This window comes from Setaria italica, chromosome I, assembly GCF_000263155.2.
Source record: "Setaria italica strain Yugu1 chromosome I, Setaria_italica_v2.0, whole genome shotgun sequence".
In the NCBI taxonomy this organism is placed as follows: Eukaryota; Viridiplantae; Streptophyta; class Magnoliopsida; order Poales; family Poaceae; genus Setaria; species Setaria italica.
Window position 1 is genome coordinate 40,925,215 of NC_028450.1, and position 24,476 is coordinate 40,949,690.

A 24,476-nucleotide genomic window follows, 5' to 3' on the forward strand; every position below is an offset into this window, starting at 1 on the left:
CCCGTTTAGATTCCACTTATGTAATTGGTTTTGTAAATAGTCTACGTTTACTACTCCTAATTAGTATCTAAACATTCGATGTGACACGTGCTAAAAATAAGACACGGGAAGAAAACACCCCCATAATCGTCTTGTTCCGGCAAGGTGCGGTATCTGATGGAGACCTGGCACCAAAGAGGAGCATTTTTATAGACCACTAATGGGAGGAGGTTGGCTAAAATCTGTCAATAATGACATTTAAGAAATGCTGGCAACTGACATCGATCGATCCTCTGTTGCGTTGCGCCTGATGGAAGCAAACTCCAATGAGATGTTTGTGTCTGCGCTGACGGCCGCCGGTGCAATGTGTGCTCGTGCATGCTGCTCCGTTCCTCGCTGTACCTGTCATCCTTTTTTTAGAGTTCCTGTCATCAGTTCTGATGAGGTGAGCCCCCGCCTTGGTCACGGGGCGTGTTTAGAATCGACGCCGGCTGACACGAATAGGGCTTTATTTCTTGGAGCAAAAAAATACGTTTCCGTAGACTGCGGGGTAGAGCTGACGACACACTGCTGCGAAATGTCATTCGGCAAGTCAGTGTGATCCGTCTCCGCAAGACAGGAACGTGGTATTGTTGATTTCGCGGGGTATTTGATGCACCTCATTAAAATTTAGCACCTGTCATATCGGATGTTTAAATGCTAATTAGGAGTATTAAATATAGATTAATTACAAAACTAATTGTACAGATGGAGTCTAATTCGCGAGATGAATCTATTAAGTCTAATTAGTCCATGATTTGACAATGTGGTGCTACAGTAATCATTTGCTAATGATCGATTAATTAGGCTTAATAGATTTGTCTCGCGAATTAGCACAAGGTTCTGCAATTAGTTTTATAATTAGCTCATATTTAATCCTCCTAATTAGCATCTGAACATCCGATGTGACACTTCTAAACACCCCCTAGTCATAGTCAGACAGCGACGTTTATTTTTGGGCGGTAACTGATGGAGTGACGGTGAATCAGTGTAATTTTCGCTAGCTCCAAGCGAACGAGCGACGCGCGTGCGATGCTGATCTGTGAGAGCAAGTGGGGCGCGATGGGCACACCTGGGCACGCTCGGTTGGATGAGGGCGGTGACGTTGGCATGTTGCTATATGTCACTGATGACGCGTAACTCCATGCTAGGTTTCTAAATTGTCAGGCAGCAGCACACAGATTAAAGGATGCTTGGTAATGTCATCATCATCTTCTTCCTCTAGTAACTTAGTAATATATGCATAGTTGTTTAGGTTGATTCGATCTTGTTCTCTTTCTCCATCCTCTGTAGATAAACTACCCCGAACACGATCGGCAGCTTCGACGCTGGATGTGCAAGTTTCATTAGGCTTCTCTGCAGAGGATGAACCAAATTTCGGAGGCGTCTGCTTGCCATGCATGGATTGCACACACGAGAGTCCGAGATGTTCGAATAATAACGCAGGCTTTTACGTAACCTGCCCGTTCAAGTTTCGTTCCATTCCATCAACACAGGGAATCGAAAAATCAATCAAATCAAGCCGGCATCGCTCCATGCGTGATTGACCTCTCCATTTTTCCATGGAGACTCTTTCGACGATGGACGACTCGAGAAATTCCTGAACCCTCACGATCGTCGGCTAGACTCTGTGAGACTGTGGCCATGGAAAATGACCAGGAGAGAAGGAGGCACGGACAGGGGTCAGCAGCTGATCAATATCGGCAGGCTGCAGCGAAATGATTTGGAATTTGGAAGTCGTCGCTAATTTAGTTCTTTTCTTGAGACCCGTCGCTAATTCTGCTGAGCCCGCGTCACTTCAGCAACAAAATGGGGCCGGAACACGTGCCACGCAAGCAAAAGGCCGCCTCCGTCCCGATACGTTGGGCCGAAGCCAAGCCCTCGGCCCGCAAGTGGGCGCCGTGATGGGCTGGCTGCTCGCTTCGAACCGTCCCCGCCAAACCCAGTCCAGTAGTAGAGAAACCCGCCGCCGCCGGGCGGGTGAGGTAACTAATCCCGCCCGATTAATCCCCAAATCCCCGATAAACCTGCGCGGCCCGCACCACCGCTCACTCGCTCGCCCGCACACGCCAAAACGCCACGCGCTCCTCCCCCTTCCTCCGCAAACCTCCCGCTTGGCTTCTCCGATCAGCGCCACTGCGCCACCTCCCCCTCGAAACCTAGAATCAGATGGTGTTCTCTCACCCGGTGAATCCGCGGGAGGTGCGCCGCGCATAGGTAGGATAGGTGCGCGCGGGCGCGCTCGTAGTAGGCAGGGATGGAGACGACGCGCCTCGTCGTTGGAGCGGCGATGCGAGCCCCACCACCGCCTCCACCAGCTCCTCAATTCCGGCGGCGGCGTCGCCTCCCGCATCCGCGCGGCGGGGCACATTGCCCTCTCTTCGCCCGCGCTGCTCGACCCACGCTTCTCACCCGCTGCTCCTACTCCAGGTGCGTACAAATCCGCACCCATCACGAGCTCGTGCAGTCATGCTCGTTCATTTGCGTGCCCGTGCCGTGCGTTCACGTGTTTCTCTGTGCGTGTCCGCGCGTGCGCGCTCCCTGCCTTATTTGATTCAGTCCTTTCGTACGCGTGTCAGGAAGGGGAACGGCAATCCTCGCGGTACGCCCCGTCGCGAGAGCTCCAGCACCGTGCGGTGGGTGCCCGCTATCTCTGCGTTGTTACCATTTTTGTAGCGCTTGAGCTGGAGCAGCCAGTGATTAATATGTCTATGCTGGGTTGTGGGAATTGTAGGTTGGACGTCGAAGAGAGCAGTGATCAGGTATGAATTGAGATGGACACAGATAAATGCTCATCATCTTCTACCATCGTTCTGCTATGCTGGATTAAAAGGATTACGAATCTCTGCTATCCCAGGGAACAGATTTGGCTAGTGAACAACGCAAGGGTGACATTATGGAGCTCTTCAGCCAGGCTCAACGGAGTAATTACTCTTCCCCTCCTTTGTTCAATGTAGTTTTATGTTCCGCGACAGCTTTGAGGCTACAAGGACAACACAGTTTTCAACTAGATTCACATCACTGTGGTTTTCTGATTAATAGGTAAAATAATTTGTACATCACAGATATCCTGTCCCTAAACAAGCAGCGGCTTCTGGCCATGGAGGAGCTGAAGAAACTGCAAGATGAAAATAAATCGCTTCTTCAGGAAATAGAAGTGCTAGAAACGGAAGTGCAAGGTGCGTTCCCATTTTTCAGCATGGAGTTAGTCGGGTCAGAATCCAGATTATGAAACTGTACTTCCTTCAGATGTCATTTCATATGTCTTTCTCTTTACCTTTACACCTTTGATTTTCTCACGGGAGCCCTTTCAGGTGTCCCTCTAGAAGCAGTGCAATCATCAACATTCTGTGAGTTACTCCTGCGAATAGATACAATGGTTGTTTCTGGAATGATCAGCATGCAGGAAGCATCTGATTTAAGAGAGAAAGTTGTCAATAATAGAAGCATAATACAAAGCACTTTTTCTGAGATTCATCATAAGGCAAATACTGAACTGCTGTCCGAACTTCGACTCTTTCTGCGTAAACCAATAGAGTACGCTACCTCTTACCTCTGTCCGAACTGCAACTCTTACTGTCTCTCATTCAAAGTTTCTGCTATACTGTACAGCTGCATATGGGTATCTTTTGGCACCCAGCCACCCACTTGAGTGAGCTTGAAGATGCTCGCCAAAATGGCAACTCATACATTCTTGCCACATATTTCGTCCAGTGTAATCATGGAACTGTGCATCTACTTTATCATAGTCAAGCAACCTGTTTAACTTGAATCTCCGGTATCATGTTTGTCGCTGCTATATTTCATCCTATGTTCAATGCAGGAAATCTCTTCATGTTGTGCACATCTGCAGTGAACTAGACCCAATATCATCATGTGGATCATTGTCGACCTATGTTGCCGGTGTATCTTGTGCGGTTCAAGGAAAGGGTAACTTGGTGGAGGTGATACTGCCCAAGTATGCAATCTCTTTGCCCTTACCGAATCCTTGGTACAATAATACTGCTGCATGCTTACTAGATCAGCTGGACACCTAAGTTTACGTGTTGTAATGGTCCAAGTTGTCATATGAATTTGAAAATTTCTTGGGGTTGATTTAGCATCAACAATGTTCAACTAGATAACATGCTTCTAAGATTTTAGCTGTACTGCAGCGTATTAATACTCTATATTTATACCAGGTAACAAATCATTGCGTATAAAAGTAAAAACAAAATTCTGAAATGTAGACATCAATATCCAGATGACGTGAGTTTTTTTCTCATTCTATATGGATTTGTAAACTGAACATTCTTCTGAAGATTTGAGTTCAATTAGTTCTGATCACCATCTATGATTCATAACCATACCATTTACACCATTGAGGACAACACATCCCAAATGATTCCATTACTTAACCAAACATTTTAATTTTAGGAAGCCTAGATCAACCTAGGAGGAACTAGGCTGTTTTAATTAAGAAGCAAATGGGCAACCAAATTCACCTTGACAAGGACCCGAACTTGGGTAGTCTAGGTTTACACATCCACACTTCCAACGAAGTTAGGGTCAGTCCTCATTTTTTTCCTTTCTTCTTTTTTGTCCACTGATCTTATGTGTGTCATATTTGAAGTTTGTTTTATCCTTACTAATATGATAATATCCATTGCTTTGGCTTGTGCCTTATACATCTTGATTATTGGAAGCAAAGCTATCATGTTCATTGCATTCGTGTGGCCCAAAATAGGTACACCAGCATAAACATGGATGGAATTCATGGTCTGAGGAAAGCTGAGGCAGAATATGAATCTTATTTTGGTGGTATTTGGCATAAAAACAGAATATGGACTGGGTAAACATACACTCCTAGTATGCAAAGAGGCCTAACAAGCCCTATTATCTTTCTCGTCTTATTTTAGTTGATATAATTACATTCTGATCATATTGTTCCTTCATGCTTCTGTCTTTGTGGAGTTCTAGAGGTATTCTCCTAATTTTTCTTCTTTGATGTAGTACTTCAAGTGGCGTTGGTCTTATACTCATAGAACCAGTCCAGCTCTCCTATTTCAATCGTGATATGTTACGTGGCTACCCTGATGACTTTGAGCGGTATGTATTACTATATTAGGATAATGACACACTTTTATGACTATAACATGCACAAGGACCTGATTTTGAACTGATTATATTTGCATAACTGTTAAGCATTGTAGGGTTTTAGAAAGTTTTTTATTGGAAGATCAATATATGGCACAATGGTGGGATGCTGTTTCTATTTTGCATCTGACATACAAATTACATGTTCTTACTGTTTCTTCTTCTTCTTCAGATTTTCCTATTTTTCCCGTGCATCGTTGGATTATATTGTAAAATCTGGAAAGCAGCCAGACATTTTGCACATACATAACTGGGAAACTGCTATAGTGGCACCACTTTTCTGGGATATATTTGCTCACCAGGTCAGTTCTACTTAAGTGTATTTATTATTGATTATATGCTCATCTCTCTCAAAGACACTGCCTTCTCAATTTGTGCGTGCTTTTTAATGGTATGACAATAGTTCATAGATTATTTATTCTAAAACCATCCAATGTTCTTCCTTGCTTCTTCATGTTAAGTGCATGATAACATTTTCTTATAGGATTTTGCCCTATTATTGCCAATGGAAAATATCTCATTCTGGAAACAGAAGAAGAAATATGTGAACGATGTTGTAACACAAATAATTTACATTCTTTGTTAGATTGAAGGAGTACTTACCGGATTTATTAGGAATCCCGCTAGTTTACAGGTCAACCATTCAGCTAGGGGTGTCAGCAATTCTCAAGAGTACACAATACATGATCTGTGTTGTCACTTTATCCATATGGTGTGCAATTTTCTAAACCTGGCCAGCAATGCCCCTTTAAATGAAGCTCTGATTGTTTACCATGAGCTGCCACATGAATGTTCTCATTTTCAGTGGGAGTTTAATCTGTCATGCCTTGCCATAATTGTTGCACTCCAACTTTGATTCCAAAGTGTGAGTTTACATCATGTGTTAAACATTACAGATGTATATGAGAATCACTAGTAATTTAGCATTTTCCTATCAAAGTCCTTATATAACTTTGTTATGCTTTCAGGGGCTTGAGAACACTCGAATATTATTGACATGCCAAGACTTGAATTCCCAAGTAAATATCCAGTATAACTCTTCCACCATCAATACTTCTTGAATATAAGATTGATGCAAACTTTAAGATTCAAATCGCCTACTATCTTCTAATAATGAAAACACCTTTTGCACATATCTTGAGCCATTTTTGAGGGCTCAGTTGTGCAAGTACCTGCATCTACTCATGGTTTCTTGTTTTTCTTAAATATTGTATGTTTCATGCAATTGCTACTAGTGCCTAGAGGAGCCAAATAAGGTGGAGATGTGTGGGCTTGATCCTCGTAAGCTTCATCGTGCTGATCGTCTGCAGGATCCTAATAAGACACATCTAGTTAATATTCTTAAGGTGAGTCTTCTTTAAAATTGAGAAATTAGATGCTTTTATATATTCTAGACATTGATGGCCGTCGGACCATGTGTATCTAAATTTTTGTGTACTCTGCCTTCACAAACTATAGTACTGGGGGGCAATTTTGTCTCTCTGTGGGAAACTTTTTCAAACATGTGCACATTTTCCTTGTATATAATTTTAAAATGCCAGATAGAAGTAAATTGTTTCAAATGCCCTTGACATACCCGATTAAACCTATATCTTTCTATTAACTTCTGCTCATATATATATATGTGCAGGGAGGAATCGTTTACTCAAATAAAGTTGTTTTAATGTCCTCAATCCATTCGAGAGATGTTCTTATACAGGGTTCGAGACATGGGTTGGAAGCAACATTAACTGCACATAAGTAATTATCTGTTTTTTTTAAAGATTTCCACAATTTTTCTTCCATGGGACATAGAAAAATGCTGGTTGCAATTGGTAATGCTTTGCTGAGATTTTCTGAGACACTTTATTTCCTTTAAGGGAGAAGATATTGGTTGCTTCTCATGGATTGGATGGTGAACTTTGGTATCCATCAAAAGACATTTATCTTCCTCGGAGGTATTCTGCCAATGATATTGAGGGGAAGTCCATTTGCAGAGAAGCACTTAAGCGACGACTTGGGTTCAGCAGTGGTTCGTCCATTATAGTATGTGCCCCCATTGTTTTGAACATATTACTTCTGTTTGCTTAGTTGTACATTGAGCATATCATGAGTTAAGTGCCATTTGTTAGGTAGGATGTATCTGTGATGGTTATTCAGATATTCATAATCTCAAGGAAGCAGTTCATGTTGCTCTGCGCAAAAATGCTCAGGTTTCTGTAGTTATTAGTTACCTTCCCTTCAACTTAAAGAATCGTTTTTTTTCTTAGTATAGTTGCAAGATTATGTACCATGCAGGTCATCTTCATGGAAAAGTTAGGATCTGTCGTGAACTCAACTGTGCGGGCATTAAAGGAAGAGGTAAAGGTATCGCTATTCCATGTCTAACATAACTTGTTTAAGCATTCTATGTCATAGCACACTGCATGTTCAATCTAATTCCATTTATTTGTCACTTATTCAGTTTATCAATCTTGATGATGACATAGCATTCGTCGAGGAATACAACGAGACACTTGCACATTTAATATATGCAGGCTCTGATATCATTCTTTGCTCTTCCTTTGAAGACCCATCGCTTCAAATAGCAGTATGTGAAAGCAGCCCTTTTCTATTTCCGCTTAGTAAATTAAGGCTCAATGTATAAGGATGCTTGTAGCTTGTAGCTAACAAAACTAAGTGCCGTTTAATTTTATGGAAGGAGGTTTCCAGAATATGGCTGATTGTAGGTGTGAAATCATTGAATTGAGGGTGAAATAATGAAATTAGCCCCCCTTGCCACAGAACTGGTGAAAATTCATTTCCATGTGCTATTAAGAAAGAATGACCACTGAGCACCATGAGCACACGACTCCTTATAGTGACTCATTCCTTTTGAATGTCATGTATGCTTCAATTGCAAACATGTTATCTAGCGACTGCAGTTTCCACCGCCCCCTCCCCAAATAAGCAGGGGTACATACATATTTTTTTTTATTGTTTATGCCAGAAAATATGTATGCGTAGTTTTCTTTCTGAAAAAAAAGAAAAACAATAGTTTTAGTACACATCATTTTCCTTTCAAATAAAGACAACAATTTTTATTTGTTACGTTGATCTTATTCAGCATGCTGCTGTATATATATACATATTTTTATTAACAGACCTTGCTGATAATTTATTTTTGTTAAACTGTGTTGAATTTAGCAACATCATTAATTACTTCAGTTATATTTCAGGACACATGAAAAAATATCTACTATGATTAGTTTCCGCCCAACTGTTATGCCTCTTAATAAAGTTTCTTTGTGGGCAGGTGAAGGCAATAAAGTATGGATGTGCACCGGTACAGATAAACTTTCCCAACGATGGATCCAGGTAAAAAACCACCAAAACGTTTATAATTTACTTGGGCAATTCCTCTGTGTGATCTGATTTAGATGAAATGTTTGATGCACTGAACTGAAACTGCATGAATTAACAATTATGTGTATATGTGATTATGTGTTTCTAATGGCCTCCATTTATATGCATCTGTCACCAGGCAATCTGAGGGGCGTGATTGCCGCAACAGAGTAATGTCTAAGTATATCATCTCAACCTATGGAGAGTTCTCTCTTCTTCAAGCACTTGATAGTTTTGTAAGTTCACAATCTCAATTGTGCACATTAATCATCTATAAAATATCGAATACTGTTCCTAACCATCAGCATAGGCCAAAGTTACAATCAACAGGCTCCGGAAGCTGAAATCCTGAAATGATATTGTATTTTGAAGTTATTTGCTTCTTGAATTGACAAATAGTTTACTACTTAATGTGCAGAAGAATGACCCTTCCAGTTGGGATCAGCAGATAAAAGATGGGATGGCTAAGGGTTTAGCATGGGATGCTGAGTGCTATGACCTTCACTGGGAGGCCTATTCCTCTTTAAGGAAGCTGTGAATTGGGAATCCGTCAAGAAAGCATTAGGCACCAGATCCCCAAATAAAAGGTACAATGTTTGCACTTAATCCTGTAAATTTAGTTTTTCTAGGTTAACTATAAATCAAGCTAAGCAATTCGTTCATTCTATTTGTTGTAAATAAGTAAATAGTGAACAACGGTTCATAAAGCTTGTGGTTTTCCTATACTTGTAACGAATGGCCTCAAACCATTGTTAAATCATGTCGTTTTGTCCACGAAGCATGCAAGAGATCTGCATTCAGTTTCACAAAGTTTAGTAATTACTTTCCCTTTTTCTTAAAGAAAATAATGAAGAGTATACGAGATTGGCACATATAGTGTTGTTTTGATAAATTATATAATATTATGTCAATGATTTTTTGTCGCCTCCCTGGGATCTTGCAATCGACATAAACTTCTTTGAAGCTCTTCGACATTACCTTATCTCATAGGAGTTACCTGAAGGACTTAATCCCCATCTCACAAGTTGAGCTATCTGTTCATTTCAGATAGGGTTAAACTTGCAAACTTTTTCATTTGTTTGTTTAATTTTCTTCAACATGTGCGCACCTTTTTATAATTACATCCTAAAAAATCCTAGTTGAATCGATTATTCACTAAAAGAATGGTACACATATTGCGATCTACAAACTGTATGTATATGTGCTGCCCTCTTCAAGATCGAGGACATCTTGCTGTCTGAACAATAAAGGAAGATCCTGTTGTTCCCTGGGAAGCAACGTTTGCCTCTCCTCCGGATTGGCATGAGCCTGAGCCCACGGGTGCTGCTGGTATCTCCTCAGCCTCTCAGCAACCTCCTTCATCGTCGGCCGTTCCTCCCCGCTCATGCTCAAGCATCGCATCACAAGGTGAGCAATTTCTTCAAGCACCTCGGCTCTCATCTCGTTCCTCACCTGGTTGTCAAGAAGCTCTTCGTGCCGACCAGCCTTCATTGCCGTCATGAAGCATGACACGAGGCTTCTGTCTTCCTCTGGCCCATCGAAGTAGAGTGCCTTCTTCCTGGTTAGAAGCTCCAGCAGGACGACGCCAAAGCTGTACACGTCGCTCTTATCCGTTAGCTGGCATGTCATAAGGTATTCAGGGTCCAGGTACCCGCAGGTCCCCTGCACCAACGTTGCAATCTCGGCCTCATCAGTGGGTGCCAGTTTTGATGCCCCGAAATCTGAAACTTTCGCGGTGAGCTTGTCATCAAGCAGAATGTTCGCCGTCTTGACGTCTCCATGGAGGATCGGCGGCGATGCAGACGAGTGCATGTACGCAAGTGCCTCGGCTGACTCTGCCGCTATCCGGAGACGGGTGTCAAAGGTTTTGTCAGCCTTGAGATCCTTGTGGATGTAATGGTAGAGAGTGCCGCTGGAGACGAACTCATAGACCAGCATGGGCACTTCCACTTCGAGGCAGCAGCCAAGAAGCTTCACGACGTTCCTGTGGTTGATCTGGGAGAGGATGAACATCTCCCTCGCGAACTCCTTGGTCTGCGCCTCCTCCATCATCTTCGACTTCTTGATGGCCACCACCGTCTTGTCCTCGAGCACGCCCCTGTAGACGACGCCGTGCCCGCCGCGGCCGAGAACTCGGTCATCGGCGAAGTTGTTGGTCGCCTTCTCGAGCTCCTCCTCGGAGAATATCTTGAACCCGCCTGCTCCGGCGCCGGCGCTGCTGTAGGAGCGCATCTGCTGCTGCAGGATCACACCCCCGTTCTGCTCGAAGAACCTCTGCTTCGTCCTGATGAGCTTCCTCTTCTGGAGCCCAAGGTAGAGCCAGAAGCACATGAATACTGACAGGAACACTCCGACGCTAACTCCTGAACATCACGTAGTCATCACTCATCAGTATCCCGACAACAAATTGAGAAGATTACAATCATATTCATGTAGCGTTGGATCACAGGATGATGATCTGTGTACCTGTAACCACTTTGAGAGCTAGCGTGAACTTGTCCTTGGGCCGGCAACCGTTCTGCCTGGAGTGATCCCCAGTGGTTCCCGGAGGGCATTCGCAAATGTAGGTTCCCGGCTTGTTTGTGCAGTCTCCGTAGCATGAGTATTCGTGTTTGCGGTTGCACTCGTCGATGTCTTCCGTTTGCAGAAGCAATTTCATCATTGGGTAAGACAAACAGGCAAAACAGGGGAAATCTGTAATGAGCATATCGCGTTGAGATGAGATGTGTACCTCTGCATCCACCGTCGAGGTAGGGGTTTCCCTCGTACCCCTTGGAGCAGTTGCAGCGGTAGCCGTCGCCGTTGCCGATGGAGTCGACGCAGTCGCTGTGGACGCTCCGGCACGCGTAGTCCGTGGCGTTGCGCCTGGCGGTGGTGCAGTTACCGACGTTCCGGACGGCCCAGTCGAGCACGACGGGCACGGTGAAGTCGTCTGTGCGGTTGAAGAAGGCGGCGTCGCTGTAGCTGAACCACGCCGTCTCCACCAGGAACACGTAGTGGCAGGTCGTGACATTTCTGGAGAAGGTCGGGTCTAGCTGCCCCGGTAACTGTAAGTTTAGCGTGTTGGGCTGGTAGTAGTTGACGCCGGGGGGTATGTCGCTCTGGCAGCACCCCACGCCGGTGCACGACCCTTGCCCTGGGATGGTGTACTGCGACGGCCGGCACACGGACGTGCAGCCGCTGATGAAGTATTCCGCCGCGTCGACGAAGTAGCCGAGGCTGGGGCAGCCGGTGGCGACGAGGCGGTTCTTGACCGGGGAGAAGAGGTAGGGGCTAGTGCCGAGGGACATGTACGACGGGTTGGTGTTCCGGTCGACGAACCCCCCCGTGTCGTTGTAGCACTTGCGCGTCGCGTTGAGGTAGGCCCGAGCCTCGCCGGCGGCGAGGGACAGGTCGGCGAGCTGGGTGCTGCTGTAGTCGGATATGGTGAGGCGGGGAGGGGAGTGGGTGTCGTCGCAGAGGAGCTGGAAGCCCCCGACGCCGTCGTCGCGGTAGCAGCCGGCGCCGATGCCAAATGGGTAGGGGATGGTGATGTTGCCGCACCTGTCCCGGCATCCCGGCCGCGCGAGAGGCATCGCCTGTGGCTGCTGCTGCCGCTGAGATGACGCCGGTGTCACCGGCGCCAGCCGCGATAGCAACACGACCAGCGCAACGGCCTGGAGCTGCAGGCTGCTTGCCATTTTTGAGGTGTGTTCTCCCGTTAGACAGTCGGGGTCCGATATACGTGGTGCTAGCGCAGCTTGATGGACCAACAAGCCAACGACCAAAAGAAGATGCATGTGTGTACACGCGCTTCGTAGGTTAGCTTCTTTTGACGGGGCGGCTCGTCGGCTCGAATCGGATGGTTTTGGCTTGACGCCTTGACCGATGACGCGGTTGCAGGGGGAAGGCGCAGCGCAGCGGTTTTTGGGGTGCTGATAGGCGCGCCAGAATGGGAGCGGGGAGCTGCATCTGCGTCCCACTTGCGCCGGGTTGGTCCGGCTCGTATGGTCAAGTTGATCAAGTTGGTTCTTTCCGCACAAAACTGGAATAAAATAAAAATAACTCGTAATGCCTGTTGCCATAGAAGAATTTGGAGCTTCATTGGCCTACCTTTCTCCTTCACGCTGATAGAAAGTAGGAGCGGAGCATAGTTCAGATCAAAAGGGGACCAATGCCCCCCTCTCTAAAAATTAATGGTTCTTATTTTTTAACCAAATTTAAGATTCCTTTAAACAAAAATGCACTTGATTTTATTTAAACGTTGCTAGCCCTTTTAGATTTGCAATATATAGGAAATTACTCCAACCTTCAAGGGTATAATAGACAATTTGCACAAAAATATCATGTTCCGAGCTAGAGCCATCTCATTAGCAAATAGATGGAGCAACTCCATATTTATCTGGATTTGGTGTAGTGAAGCTGCACGAAGGAAGAGTTGGTAGAGTTGAGCTATTTTTATGAGAGTGGAGTGCTCACAACCACCCCTTTCTTCTCACCACACAACATGAACATGAAAGGATGTTTCTGCCTCTGGGCTGACAAAAATCCTCCCAAAATACGACGAATGGGCTGGGCTTGTGACCGAATAGGCCCAAGACCATCCACTATCCGCCGCCGCGATCAAACACACCGGCCCACACAGCTAATATGTAGCCCATCACTAAAGAAGCCCATTAACTGGTGAAGGAAAATTTGGATCTATCCCCTTAATTCCCTTGGGCCGGGCTCTTCGTTATCCTTTTCTTTTTCCTTTTGTTCTCGTGTGTGCAGCAATCACTGGTCCTGGTCCTCAACGACAGCGCGAGTTGGACGGAGGAGATGGCTGCGGCGGGAGGGGGGTGCCGGCGGCTCGTCGCCGTCGGGGACGAAGACAAAAAAGCCTGTAGTCGCCGTCATCCATCCGGATCTAGGAATCGGTAAGCCGCGTAGTTTGACAAAATTAGGCATTTCCGTTCCGTCGAACTAACGCTCCCTGATGGATTTGACTGTCGCGCTAGCTATCTTCTTTTGAAAACAGACGCAGCAGCAACCAGCGCGGCTCATGATGCTCAAGGAGCTGTGAAATCCGTTGACTAAGAAATCTTTAAAAGATGCATCCTGATCACAACCGCCACCGACTAATCGCGTTATAAAATTCTCTGAGGTTTGGAACCGTCCACCGCTGTTTTCCACCCTGAACTCAGCTTCCTGTGAACAGAAGCAACAATTCCACCGCTGACAAAACCACATTAGCTACGTACTCCTACCTATTCAGACTTCAGATGGAGTCCCCTTTTAGGAATCCTTCAGAGTTTACCTTTGATTTGGCACATTCCTTGAATTTGCATCCCAAAGGCGTGAGTCAGATAGTGGAAGAACTCTGATCTGATGATTCTTGACAGTTCACCGAATCAACAAATAGGTTTCTAGAAATTGGCACAGCGACCTGGACCTTCATGATTCCTTTCAAACATCGGCTTCGGCATATCGCAACCTACAGATGTGAGCTGATTCTTTGATGTTTCAACAGATTGTACACCTAATTACTTTCTTTAGGGGGTGAAAGAAGACAAACTATAACAAGGCCCAGCTCCATTCCAGGTGTAGACGTGCAGCACAGGATGAATTTGGCGAATTTGATTAACTAAGTAAACACAATAAACAGATAAGCAAGTCACTCGAGTCTGCCTAAGGGCATTAGCATCATGTCTGCACATCAAAGTCAGATGAGTTGCAAAAATGCAAAAAAAAAATGCTGTATTGTTCAAACTGTTTCCACATGGCATTGTTGACATGGAATTAGGTATTATAGATCACTCCATCCTCTCATGGTAGACATTCAGGGCATAGCTGTTGAGGAGGTCACCAAATGTCTTCGTGGAGAATTTTTGCACCACATGGTCTCGTGCTTGTTTACCCATCCTGAGCGCGAGGTCAGGGTCATTCACAAGTTTCAGCATGGCTTTTGAGAATTCTGCGGGGGATGGATCACACAGAAACCCTGTAACTTCATTCACAACTGTTTCCACTGGGCCACCGCTGTTGCATGCAATGACAGGCTTATGGGCCGCCATGGCTTCAAGAGGGACAATGCCGAAATGTTCATCCTGGATAAGTATCGGAAACAGGCTTGTTAAAGTTTTTTTTTTCAAATAAATGCTTAGCTTAGTCCTAGCACAGCTAGATACTTACCTTTGGAGTGTACAAAACACAAAGGCAGTTGGAGAGAAGCTCATTTCTTTCAGACGTTGAGCACGACGTTACAAATTTAACCTGTCCAGACACCCCTTCAGTCACCGCCAATCTTTTGAGCTCCTCAAGGTAATCAACATTTTCCTTGAGACGCTTATCATAGCCACCTAAATGAGCACAGTAAGAAATCAGCATAGTCGATAATCTGGCATTGTTAACCCAAGATAGAGTAATATTGGGCCTGCAACTCAAACGAAAAGAATATATACACAGAAATCACCTGCTACTGTTAAAGTTGCATCTTGCAAAGCACCACCAGAACGGAGCAAAGCAAATGCTGAAATGGCTAGATCAAGATTCTTCTTCCTCTCAAATCTGTTAATCGATAGGAAATTCAACCTGTACAAAAGATGGTAGTTTATTTTAGCTGCACCTGAACATGATAAGTTGATGACATCTGCTTATGTATGCAAAAATTTGAATTAAGTGAAACCTAAGTCAGTTATATACAAGCATGAAGTTACTTATAAGCATGAGGTTCATGAAACTGCTCAACAGATACAGCTGGATATAGAACACCAGGCTCAATTCCTCTAGCATGTACGGCACGAAAGGTCCTTGCAAAGGTTGCTGCAGTGAACTTGCTGTTGACCAAAATCAAATCTGCCATACCTTATATATGTAAAGGAATAACCACTACAATTAGAAAGCTGCTGGATGTCAAGATGTATAGTTAAGCAAAGGAAACGAAAACAAACATAGTGATACGATTCTAGATGTGGAGGACTATACCAGTAGTGTACTCCTCAATCATGTCAATTGGCTTGCGGTATAACCTCCTAAGCATGGTAGTATGTTGTGCAAGCAAAAGATCAGGGAAATGACAATAGAACACTATCTGGAGATGCAACAAACAAACTGTTAACATGATAGAAGAAACTAGAGAGCACTAAGCATTCCGAACAAGAGATTGATACCTTGGATGATGCCTTTAGTTTGAGCAGTGGAATCACAACAGAAACTTGATCTACCAATATAACATCAAAGGAGGGCCACCAGAGTAGCACACAGAGCGCAACAAAAATGCATCGAAGATAAGCACAGACAGCATGAAAGCGGTAAAACACATGGCGGGGCAAGAAATCTCCATAAACAGTAACTGGAAAAGGACCTGGAAAACATGCAGAGGAAAACCATGTAAAAATTATATTGCATAAGCTACATTTTACCATAATGCTGTAGTATTTGCCAGGATTAAGGAACTGAGTTTGCAAGGGAATGACTTCGGACTTAAACACCAGAATCCAGATCACGAAGTCCACAGTGTGTAAAAACAAGGAACATAGGAAGCTAATGGAAATATTAAATAAAATTACAGGGATAGGGTATCAGCAAAATAAGTGCAGAGGCTTACCAGAAACAGTCTCCTCAAAGCAACGGTTTTTATCATGATGTGATGTGAAAACATGAACATCATGTCCATGGGAAGCAAGCTCACAAGCCGCATCAACAATCAATCTCTCAGCACCGCCTTCACAAAAAGATGATGAAAGTGTGGTTATAGTTTGGTTATACTGCAACTGCTGCGGCAAGAAGTTTACTGAAATTGTTCTGTAAATTTTCAAGTGTGTGCTGCCCATGCTTCATATCGGCAAAATTGCTTACCGCGGCAAGCTAATTGAATTGCGTCGCCACTCCACTAGAAGTATCAATTAGTACATATATGAAGCATAAGTGCAAAACTTAATCTTCCATCAACACAGTGAGACAACCAGCGTCCAGCGCTTGCGCAAAATTGAGAATCACCAAAATCTCTAAACCGGCTTTGCTCTCTTGCAGTAAAAGCCAAAAGTGTTTCTTCCTGGGAAGTGGCCCGATCTACAAAATAATTCTATCTAATGCGAGATCTTAGCCTCAAACTGGACAGCGCGAGTAGGAAACTGAGGATCAGGGGGCTCGACTGGGAGAAGGAAAGGGGGCGGCTTACCGATTCCTAGATCCGGATGGATGACGGCGACTTTAAGCTTTTTTGTCTTCGTCCCCGACGGCGACGAGCCGCCGGCACCCCCTCCCGCCGCAGCCATCTCCTCCGTATCTCCTCCGTCCGACTCGCGCTGTGATTGCTGCACACACGAGAAAAAAAAAGGAAAAAGAAAAGGATAACAAAGAGCCCGGCCCAAGGGAATTAAGGGGATAGATCCAAATTTTCCTTCACCAGTTAATGGGCTTCTTTAGTGATGGGCTACAGATTAGCTATGTGGGCCGGTATGTTTGATCGCGGCGGCGGATAGTGGATGGCCTTGGGCCCATTCGGTCACAAACCCAGCCATTCGTGGGATTTTGGGAGGATTTTTGTCAGCCCAGGTAGAAACATCCTTTCATGTCCATGTTGTGGGGTGAGAAGAAGAAAATGTTTTTATGAGAGTGGACATCCCCAATTCAAGAGAAACATCCTTTCATGTACCTTCTGTCCAAGCTTCAATTCAAATTGCTGCTATTCCAACTCGCTAAACAACATGGACATCCCCAATTTAAATAAATATCAGTTTGACAACCCAAGCCGCTGAACAGCAATGTGAGAGAGCAGTTGTGTCTTGGTGAGCAGAGCGGGAGATGGACTGGCTTAAAAGCTGAAAAATTAACGAATGTGCTTAATCAGACAACATGAAAATACATGAAAACAAAAAAGATTCTAGTCACCTAGATTACTCGCATATCTATTATTTGAACCTAAATGTGCAGTTCACTGAACATAGGAGATAAAGGTTTGAAAAGAAACACAGAAATCCATCGGCAAGAAACAAAGAAATGATCAAGGATGGTGAAAAGGAAGAATAGATAGAGAAGGGGAGCAGTCAAGGGTTTCTTACCAATCGATTCAATGGCAAAAGAAGAGGGAATCCCGAATTGGGGGAGGGAACCCGACTCCACGGGCGCCGACAGATCCGTGGGCGAGCGATGACGGGCAGCCCCTGGCGCCAGTGGATCCAGGGGCGATTTCCTGCCCTACGCCGGCGGATCCGTGGGCGGGCGGGCGACGACGGCGAGCCCCTGTCCCCTAGCGGCACGACGACGGGCAGCCCTGGCGGCGCGATGACGGGCAGCTCCTGGCGCTAGTGGATCCAGGGCGATTTCCTGCCCCTACGCTGGCGGATCCGTGGGTGGGCGGGCCACGACGGTGAGCCCCTGTCCCCTAGCGGCGTGACGACGGGCAGCCCCTGGCTCCAGGGGCGATTTCCTACCCCTACGCCGGCGGATCCATGGGCGGGCGGGCGACGACGGCGAGCCCCTGTCCCCTAGCGACGCGACGATGGGCAGCCCCTGGCGGCGCAGTGGGAGACTGAGACGATGCGTGCCGTGCGGCTGCGCCCGCTGGCTAACTTTTTGGGCCGCAGCCGAATGGCTGGGTTGTACAAACACAGCTGCAGCTGGCTAAAAATCAACAGTGAACAGGCTCAAGTCTTTTGTTGCTCATATATACATTAAATTTGTGCACAACCTTATCTTTATCTTCCTATCAACATTTGTGGATTTACATTGTCACATGTGTCTGCAAAAAAGTTACTTTTGTATTTTTTAAATAAATAATTCTGACACCTTGTGAAGTAACTTGCAAAATAATTATCTTATATACCCCAATACATTTTTTACATTTAATAGATAACATCTTAGTTGTCACGTATGAGTTTCAAGCATGTTTAACATATTTGGTATTTTTTGTCATTTAAATGAATTTATGCGTGCTTATCGAAACTAATTCTAAGTTGTACGATGTGTACCTCCAATACAATTCAAAAAATTGTAAAAAAAATTATATTTATGCTCATATGTTACATTCTAACTCATGTCTTGGAATCATTGAAATGTTTAAAAGTTTATTAGGGATAATTCATAAATCTATCTCAAGTTTATGATATAATAATTCTAATAATATCTTAATTTGGTCCGAACATTCTACAATTTGACATGGCAACATATTTTGGATCCCTAAACTTATCATAAAAAATTCAAATGATTTTAGTAAAGTTGGAATATACATTGTTCACAAGTGGATACATCTCTCACATAGTTTCATACAATGTTAGTTGAACATTGAAGTTTTTCACACTTTACAACATTTTCGAACTCATATGCACCTCAAATTTTGACATAACCTTTTGTTTACCTTTATATTACACAATACGAAGTTACATTAGTAATGGTTGTGCAAAAGAAATATTTTTTCTATTTTGTACATACAAGGAAGAAGACAAGGCATGTAAATAACATCCACGAAAAATAGAAATCTATATAAAATAACATCATTGAAGAAAAGAGGGTGTTTTTAGAAAAAATCAGAAAAAAGAACCATCAATTTTGGATTACGTATGACAAAGAAATACCAGCTATAAATTTTGATTCTAGATTCAAAAGAGAAATACCATCTGTTAATGTGTTCTTCATTCCAAATCTGTTGAGCCAATCACGCGTTGCCACCTCGTGGGCCGGCTCCTATTTTGAATAAGTAAAAGAAAATCCCACAGTGTGACATGAATGGAGAAGTGGTGTGGTGCAGTGGTGGTAATACTTGTGCTGCTTGAGCCCCAGTTCCAGGTTCGATTCCCCCTCGAAACGAAAATATTCAACAAAAAGAGTGATGGCCCAGCTTCGAAACGGTGACATCCGACGAAACCATCATGAAAAACCTAAGTACTTAACTTTGTTTTTGAAGCGGTGACAACAAAACATTGCCCCACCCCCATGTATATTGATGTAGAAGGGGATCAAACAAACGGAAGAAAACGGAAGGCAAAAACAAGGAGAAAAGCACCAGCGAGTGCTACGCTCCAAGGACAATTTCCCTAAGCCATTTTGCACGGGCCAAAGTACCAGGCCATCGCCTCTTCTTTTATCTTTGCTATTAGAGATTCTACTGTGGAGTGTGTGCACTGAAAAATTCGGACGTTGCTTTCCTTCGAAATCTTCCAAGCGATAAGGAGCAGTAGTGCGCAGATCGTCCGCATCGCCGTACCATAAAGATTTTCCAATGGCTCTCCATTAGTGTGGCACCTTTCAAAACCGAGCCCAATTGGATGTCCAGGATGCACCCTCCCAATTTGGAACTATATAGCACACTACCCGTATAGCAAACACATTTGGACGGAAGTACCTAATAATCTTTTTTGAAACACAAACCCGGCAGATTGCCGTATTTGTATTAATTAATAGAAAAGAGAGAAACAAGACCTAGGCTCAAATACGAAAGAAAAAACTATTACTGTGCAAGTATGCAGAGATGATCATGTCCCCTCCGTGTTGACAATAGCTCCTAGGTGTGTGGCTCCTGCCTGAATCCAGCAGCGGGCTTTGTCTTTGATTTTGCTACACAGTTGGTCAAGGCTTTTGAAGTTGCGTTGGAAAACCCTTGCGTTATGTTCCTTCCAAATTTCCTAGCATACCAATATGATAAGGGACCGCAAACCCTTGAGAGGAGCTCCAGCTGTGGATCCGATTGCTGACCACCATTCGCTTACGGATGAAAAGGCTGTCCAATCGCCTCTAACCGGGACGTGAGTGGCCGCCCAATGGAAGATTTTGTCCCAAACTCGGATGTTATATCGGCATTGCATCAGCAAGTGGAGTAGATTCTCGTCGTGAGAGTGATAGAGTACGCAGACCTTTTGGTTTGGCCATCCTCGGGTAATATGCCGGTCCGTTGTCCATAGCCTATTCTGGAATGCTAACCAAGAGAAGAATTTACACTTCGGCGGAGCCCAGGTCCACCAAGTGAGTTGCTCCGTGGTAGAGGGGGCCGATCCTACGAATTGTGCTTTATACACCGAAGCCGTTGTGTATTCGCCATGCTTGGTTAGGTTCCAGACAATAGAATTGGGAGCACCTTGGGTTAGCTGAATCGATCTTGTTCTAGCCCACAGCTCAGTGAATTCAAATAGTTGCGTGCCTGATGAAATGGCCGCTATGTTTATGTCTGATATCCACGCATCGTTTGTTAAAATATTCTTGACTGATATGTTCTTTTGTATATCGAAGGTGCTAATGCTTTCGGCGTCGTACCTTGTAGCCATGCTGATCCCCAGAATCTTGCAGTTTCCCCATCTCCTATTGTGATCGTTGTAACTGAAGCAAACAAGCAACGATCCTTCTCATTGCATAGAATTGGCATTCCTACCCAAGGTTTGTGCGGATCCTTGCATTCCTGTCACATCAAATGGAGGCATAGAGCTCTTGCAAATTTCTTAAGGTTCAGGATTCCAAGGCCACCCAATTGAGTCGGTTTGCAAGCTAAGGGCCACACCACCTTGCATTTCCCTCCTACAATTTGGTCGGTGCCCAACCATAGGAAGCGTTTTTGTTGCTTGTCAATTTCTTCGAGGACCGCTGCTGGAGCATTTAGGGCTGAGAGGTAGTAAATCGGCTGTGAGGATAGGACCGTCCTGACTAGGGTCCTTCTGCCTGCCGGGGTGAGAAGCTTGCCAACCCAGTTGAGTCAGTTTGCAAGCTAAGGCCCACACCACCTTGCATTTCCCTCCTGCAATTTGGTCGGTGCCCGACCATAGGAAGCGTTTTCGTTGCTTGTCAATTTCTTTGAGGACCGCTACTGGAGCATTTAGGGCTGAGAGGTAGTAAATCGGCTATGAGGATAGGACCGCCCTGACTAGGGTTCTTCTGCCTGCCGGGGTGAGAAGCTTGCCAACCCAGTTGTTGAACCTTCCATTCACTTTGTCAGATAGGGGTTGGAAGTCCACTTTTTTCAATCTGCCGAGTGAGAGAGGCAGGTCAAGATATTTTATTAGGAAGGATGTTCGAGCCATCGGGAAGGGAGCAAGGAGAGAGTCCAAGTCTATCCCGCTGCATCGGATCGGTGCTAGTGAGCTCTTTTGAATGTTTGTGCACAAACCTATAACTCAGCCAAATTTTTCCAGAAGGTCCTTGATGTTATGAATGTCCGCAATCGTTGGGTTGATGAAAATTTCTGCATCATCCACGTAGAGGGAGAGACGTAGTCGCGCACATTTGCCTCTTAGCTTCGTTAGCACCTTTTTGTCGGTCGCAAGTTGGAGTAGTTTCTGTAGGGGTCGATTGCAAGGACAAAAAGAAGAGAGGAAAAGGGGGTCACCCTATCTAAGTCCTCTGCCATGCTGGATGTCCTCTCCCAAGGCACCGTTCATGAGAATCTTGGAAGTTGCAGTGCTTAGAAGAGTTGTGACCCAACCTCTCCATCTTGGCAGGAAACCTCGGCGATGGAGAAGGTCTAGTAAGTAATCCCATCGCACTGAGTCGAATGCCTTTGAGATGTCCAGCTTAAGCATGAGTGATAGGGTTCTGGACGAGTGAAACCATCGAGCAAGATTTCTCACATACATGAAGTTGTCGTGGATTGCTCTTGTTTTAATGAATGCGCTCTTGCTTTCCGAAATCAGTGTGTTCATGAAGGGCCATCATATTTGTGATGATTTTTGCAATTGTGTGGATGAGGCTTATGGGGCGGAAATCTGCAATGGTGTCCCCTTCCTCCTTTTTGGGGATGAGAACTATGTTGGCCGAGTTGAGGATGTCGAAGAAGTTGTGTCGTTGACTATGGAAGGCATGGATTAGGCTCATCAGTTCTGCTTTAATTGTCTCCCAGCACTTGTGGAAGAAGTTGATTGTGAAGCCGTCTGGCCCGGAGCTTTGTCTTTTGGCATGAGGTTGAGAGCTCGTTTGACTTCGTTTTCAGAAAATTTGGCATCAAGAGAAGCAAGGTAATTTGATGGCCAAGAAAAGATGTCCCAGTTGAAATCAATATCTTTGTCTGGCGGTTTTCCTAGGACATTAGAGAAGTGAGCCTGAGCGACATCGGCTTTTTCCTGGTGAGTGGTTGCCCAGCCACTATCTTTGCAGAGTTTGGTAACGAAGTTTTTCCTTCTCCTGGAGTTTACTTTTAGGTGAAAATATCTACTGTTCGCGTCGCCAAGTTTGAGGTTTGTTATTCTTGAGCATTGTCATTTTCGTAGCCGTTCCAAGATCGCAAGGCCCATTATCCTCTTCTTTAGCTTGGAGAGCAAGGTTAATTCATCATCTGTTAGTGATCGCGACTCTTGCACAACGTTGAACTGTAGGATTACTGATTGCGCCATGTGGAATTGCAGCCAAACTTCTGAGAAAAGATTTTTGCTCCATTTTCTTAAGGCACGAGCAGTCTGAGCAAGTCTGAAATTTAGGCAATGGATGGGTTTTGTGTGGGTGTTCATAGTGCACCATGCCTCTTGGACGACCCGTTTGAACCCTGGCATTGAGATCCAGAAATTCTCAAATTTGAAGTGTCTCGGCCCCGGTGGATTCTCTTGGTTCGATAAAAGCAGGGAGCAGTGATTCAAGAGAGAAGTAGAGAGAGCTTGCAGGACATGTGATGCAAAGGTTAAATCCCAGGCTTCCTTACAGAAAACACGATTAAGGTGTACGAGAGTTGGATTGCGACGTTCATTGCTCCAGGTGAATTTTCTATTCTGCAAGTGGATCTCTTTTAGCTTTCAACAATTTAGGGTGTCCCTGAAGTTGCGCAAACACGGAATGTTTAAATTGGTGTTATTCTTGTCTCGGGCTTTATAGATGAGATTAAAGTCTCCAAGGATGAGCCATTTAACATCTGGTTGGGGGGCCATGTTGCTAATCTCATTCAGGAAGTTTGTTTTCTCAGAGTCCCTTGTTGGACCGTAGACTGTCGTTAGAACGAAGGACATGGCAGATGCTTTGATTGTGACTGAAGCGGTGAGTATTTAATAGTCACCTCATCATACCAAGCATCATCATACCAAGCAATAGTTACTTTGCTACCAATGGATAAATTAAGTATTGCTAAGAGGCGTCAAGAGGCATGATGCGCTCCGTTGCTATTTACGGGACAAAGGGGCTTGTAGCGGCCAGCGCATCCTCAACATCGGCTCTCCCATCATCACGATGGCGTTGCATGTATTGGGGGTGACGATTTCATTGTCCAGTGCGCAAGTGCTATCTTTCTCTTCCTTTTGTGGGTGGCCATCTAATCAATTACTATAGTGCATCCAATCCCATTGTTGACCCTTTTGCTTATTGCCCACATCTTTTGGTTTCAAGTAACTTCATCTTTTGCTGTGTGTGACGACTCCTCTCTGGGAGACAGGTATGTGAGTTCTGACACAATGTAGAAATTTTTGTCTTTCATGCAGCAAGGGCGACTCTTTCTGCAGGGAGGAGAAAGTCGCCGTAGAAGTCACTGAAGAAAGTCATTGTAGAAGCCACCGGCCAAGGCCAATGTCAAGGCTGCCAATCTTTGCAGCTGCAAGCGTGTAATTGCCTGGACGTTTGACAATATCTGGCTGTTGTCACTGTGAGAGTATTGTAGGTCATTGGTTTGTGATTCTGTCCTTGGTGCTGTAACTGAAAGCTAGACGCTAAAAACACCTCTATCGCCCCGCATATATATGGAGGTCCGGTTCTTCCCCAATCGCCCCGCCCATTCTCCTATCGTGCTCCCTTGCGACGAGGGCCTCTTTGAGCACATCTTCCGCTACCTCTCCTCCCCGTCCAAATCCTCCCGGTTTGTCACCCTCGAGGACCTCAAGAGCGGCGCGCTCTCCTGCTGCTGCGTCAATCTGTTATGACCAAAATTTCATCGTACAACATTCAAGATTGACGATTCGTTCACAATCGAGTCCTCTTCCCGTCGCCGCCCAGGTATTCGACACCATTGAGTCTCGTCATCCTCTCTCCATCGGCCTCAGATCCGCCTCCTTGTGCGCCCCTTTCCTCCGCCTCCCTGTGTGCCGTGTGCCCTCCCCTCTGCCTCG

At 44.9% G+C, this 24,476-nt stretch overlaps 3 protein-coding genes across 5 annotated transcripts; 1 reads left to right on the forward strand and 2 right to left on the reverse strand.

Moving 5' to 3' along the window:
* The first annotated feature begins 2,057 nt into the window (after positions 1-2,057).
* Positions 2,058-9,303, forward strand: LOC101778571 (probable starch synthase 4, chloroplastic/amyloplastic). Of its 3 annotated transcripts, none has more exons than XM_004954233.4 (20): positions 2,058-2,448; positions 2,598-2,654; positions 2,753-2,780; positions 2,876-2,942; positions 3,084-3,197; positions 3,333-3,555; positions 3,842-3,976; positions 4,745-4,849; positions 5,011-5,106; positions 5,327-5,456; positions 6,123-6,173; positions 6,390-6,500; positions 6,785-6,894; positions 7,014-7,179; positions 7,266-7,346; positions 7,432-7,500; positions 7,598-7,723; positions 8,429-8,490; positions 8,657-8,753; positions 8,936-9,303. In XM_004954233.4, exons 1-20 carry the CDS (start codon positions 2,276-2,278, stop codon positions 9,053-9,055), a joined length of 2,121 nt encoding a protein of 706 aa, XP_004954290.1. In that variant the 5' UTR covers positions 2,058-2,275; the 3' UTR covers positions 9,056-9,303. The 3 variants fall into 3 exon arrangements, with proteins under 3 accessions (XP_004954290.1, XP_004954291.1, XP_022682247.1); XM_004954234.4 differs by having other exon boundaries at positions 2,059-2,448; positions 7,432-7,494; XM_022826512.1 differs by lacking the exons at positions 2,058-2,448; positions 2,598-2,654 and having other exon boundaries at positions 3,061-3,197.
* Positions 9,304-9,558: 255 nt separating this feature from the next.
* Positions 9,559-12,241, reverse strand: LOC101779520 (wall-associated receptor kinase 2). Its single transcript, XM_004954236.3, has 3 exons — positions 11,249-12,241; positions 10,984-11,151; positions 9,559-10,880 (listed from the first exon to the last, which is right to left on the reverse strand). The coding sequence occupies exons 1-3, from the start codon at positions 12,195-12,197 to the stop codon at positions 9,700-9,702; spliced, it is 2,298 nt and encodes a 765-aa protein (XP_004954293.1). The 5' UTR covers positions 12,198-12,241; the 3' UTR covers positions 9,559-9,699.
* Positions 12,242-14,097: 1,856 nt separating this feature from the next.
* LOC101779913 (alpha-1,3/1,6-mannosyltransferase ALG2) lies at positions 14,098-16,814 on the reverse strand. Its single transcript, XM_004954238.2, has 8 exons — positions 16,658-16,814; positions 16,085-16,201; positions 15,648-15,841; positions 15,463-15,568; positions 15,195-15,342; positions 14,951-15,069; positions 14,671-14,837; positions 14,098-14,585 (listed from the first exon to the last, which is right to left on the reverse strand). Exons 1-8 carry the CDS (start codon positions 16,752-16,754, stop codon positions 14,292-14,294), a joined length of 1,242 nt encoding a protein of 413 aa, XP_004954295.1. The 5' UTR covers positions 16,755-16,814; the 3' UTR covers positions 14,098-14,291.
* Positions 16,815-24,476: the final 7,662 nt, after the last annotated feature.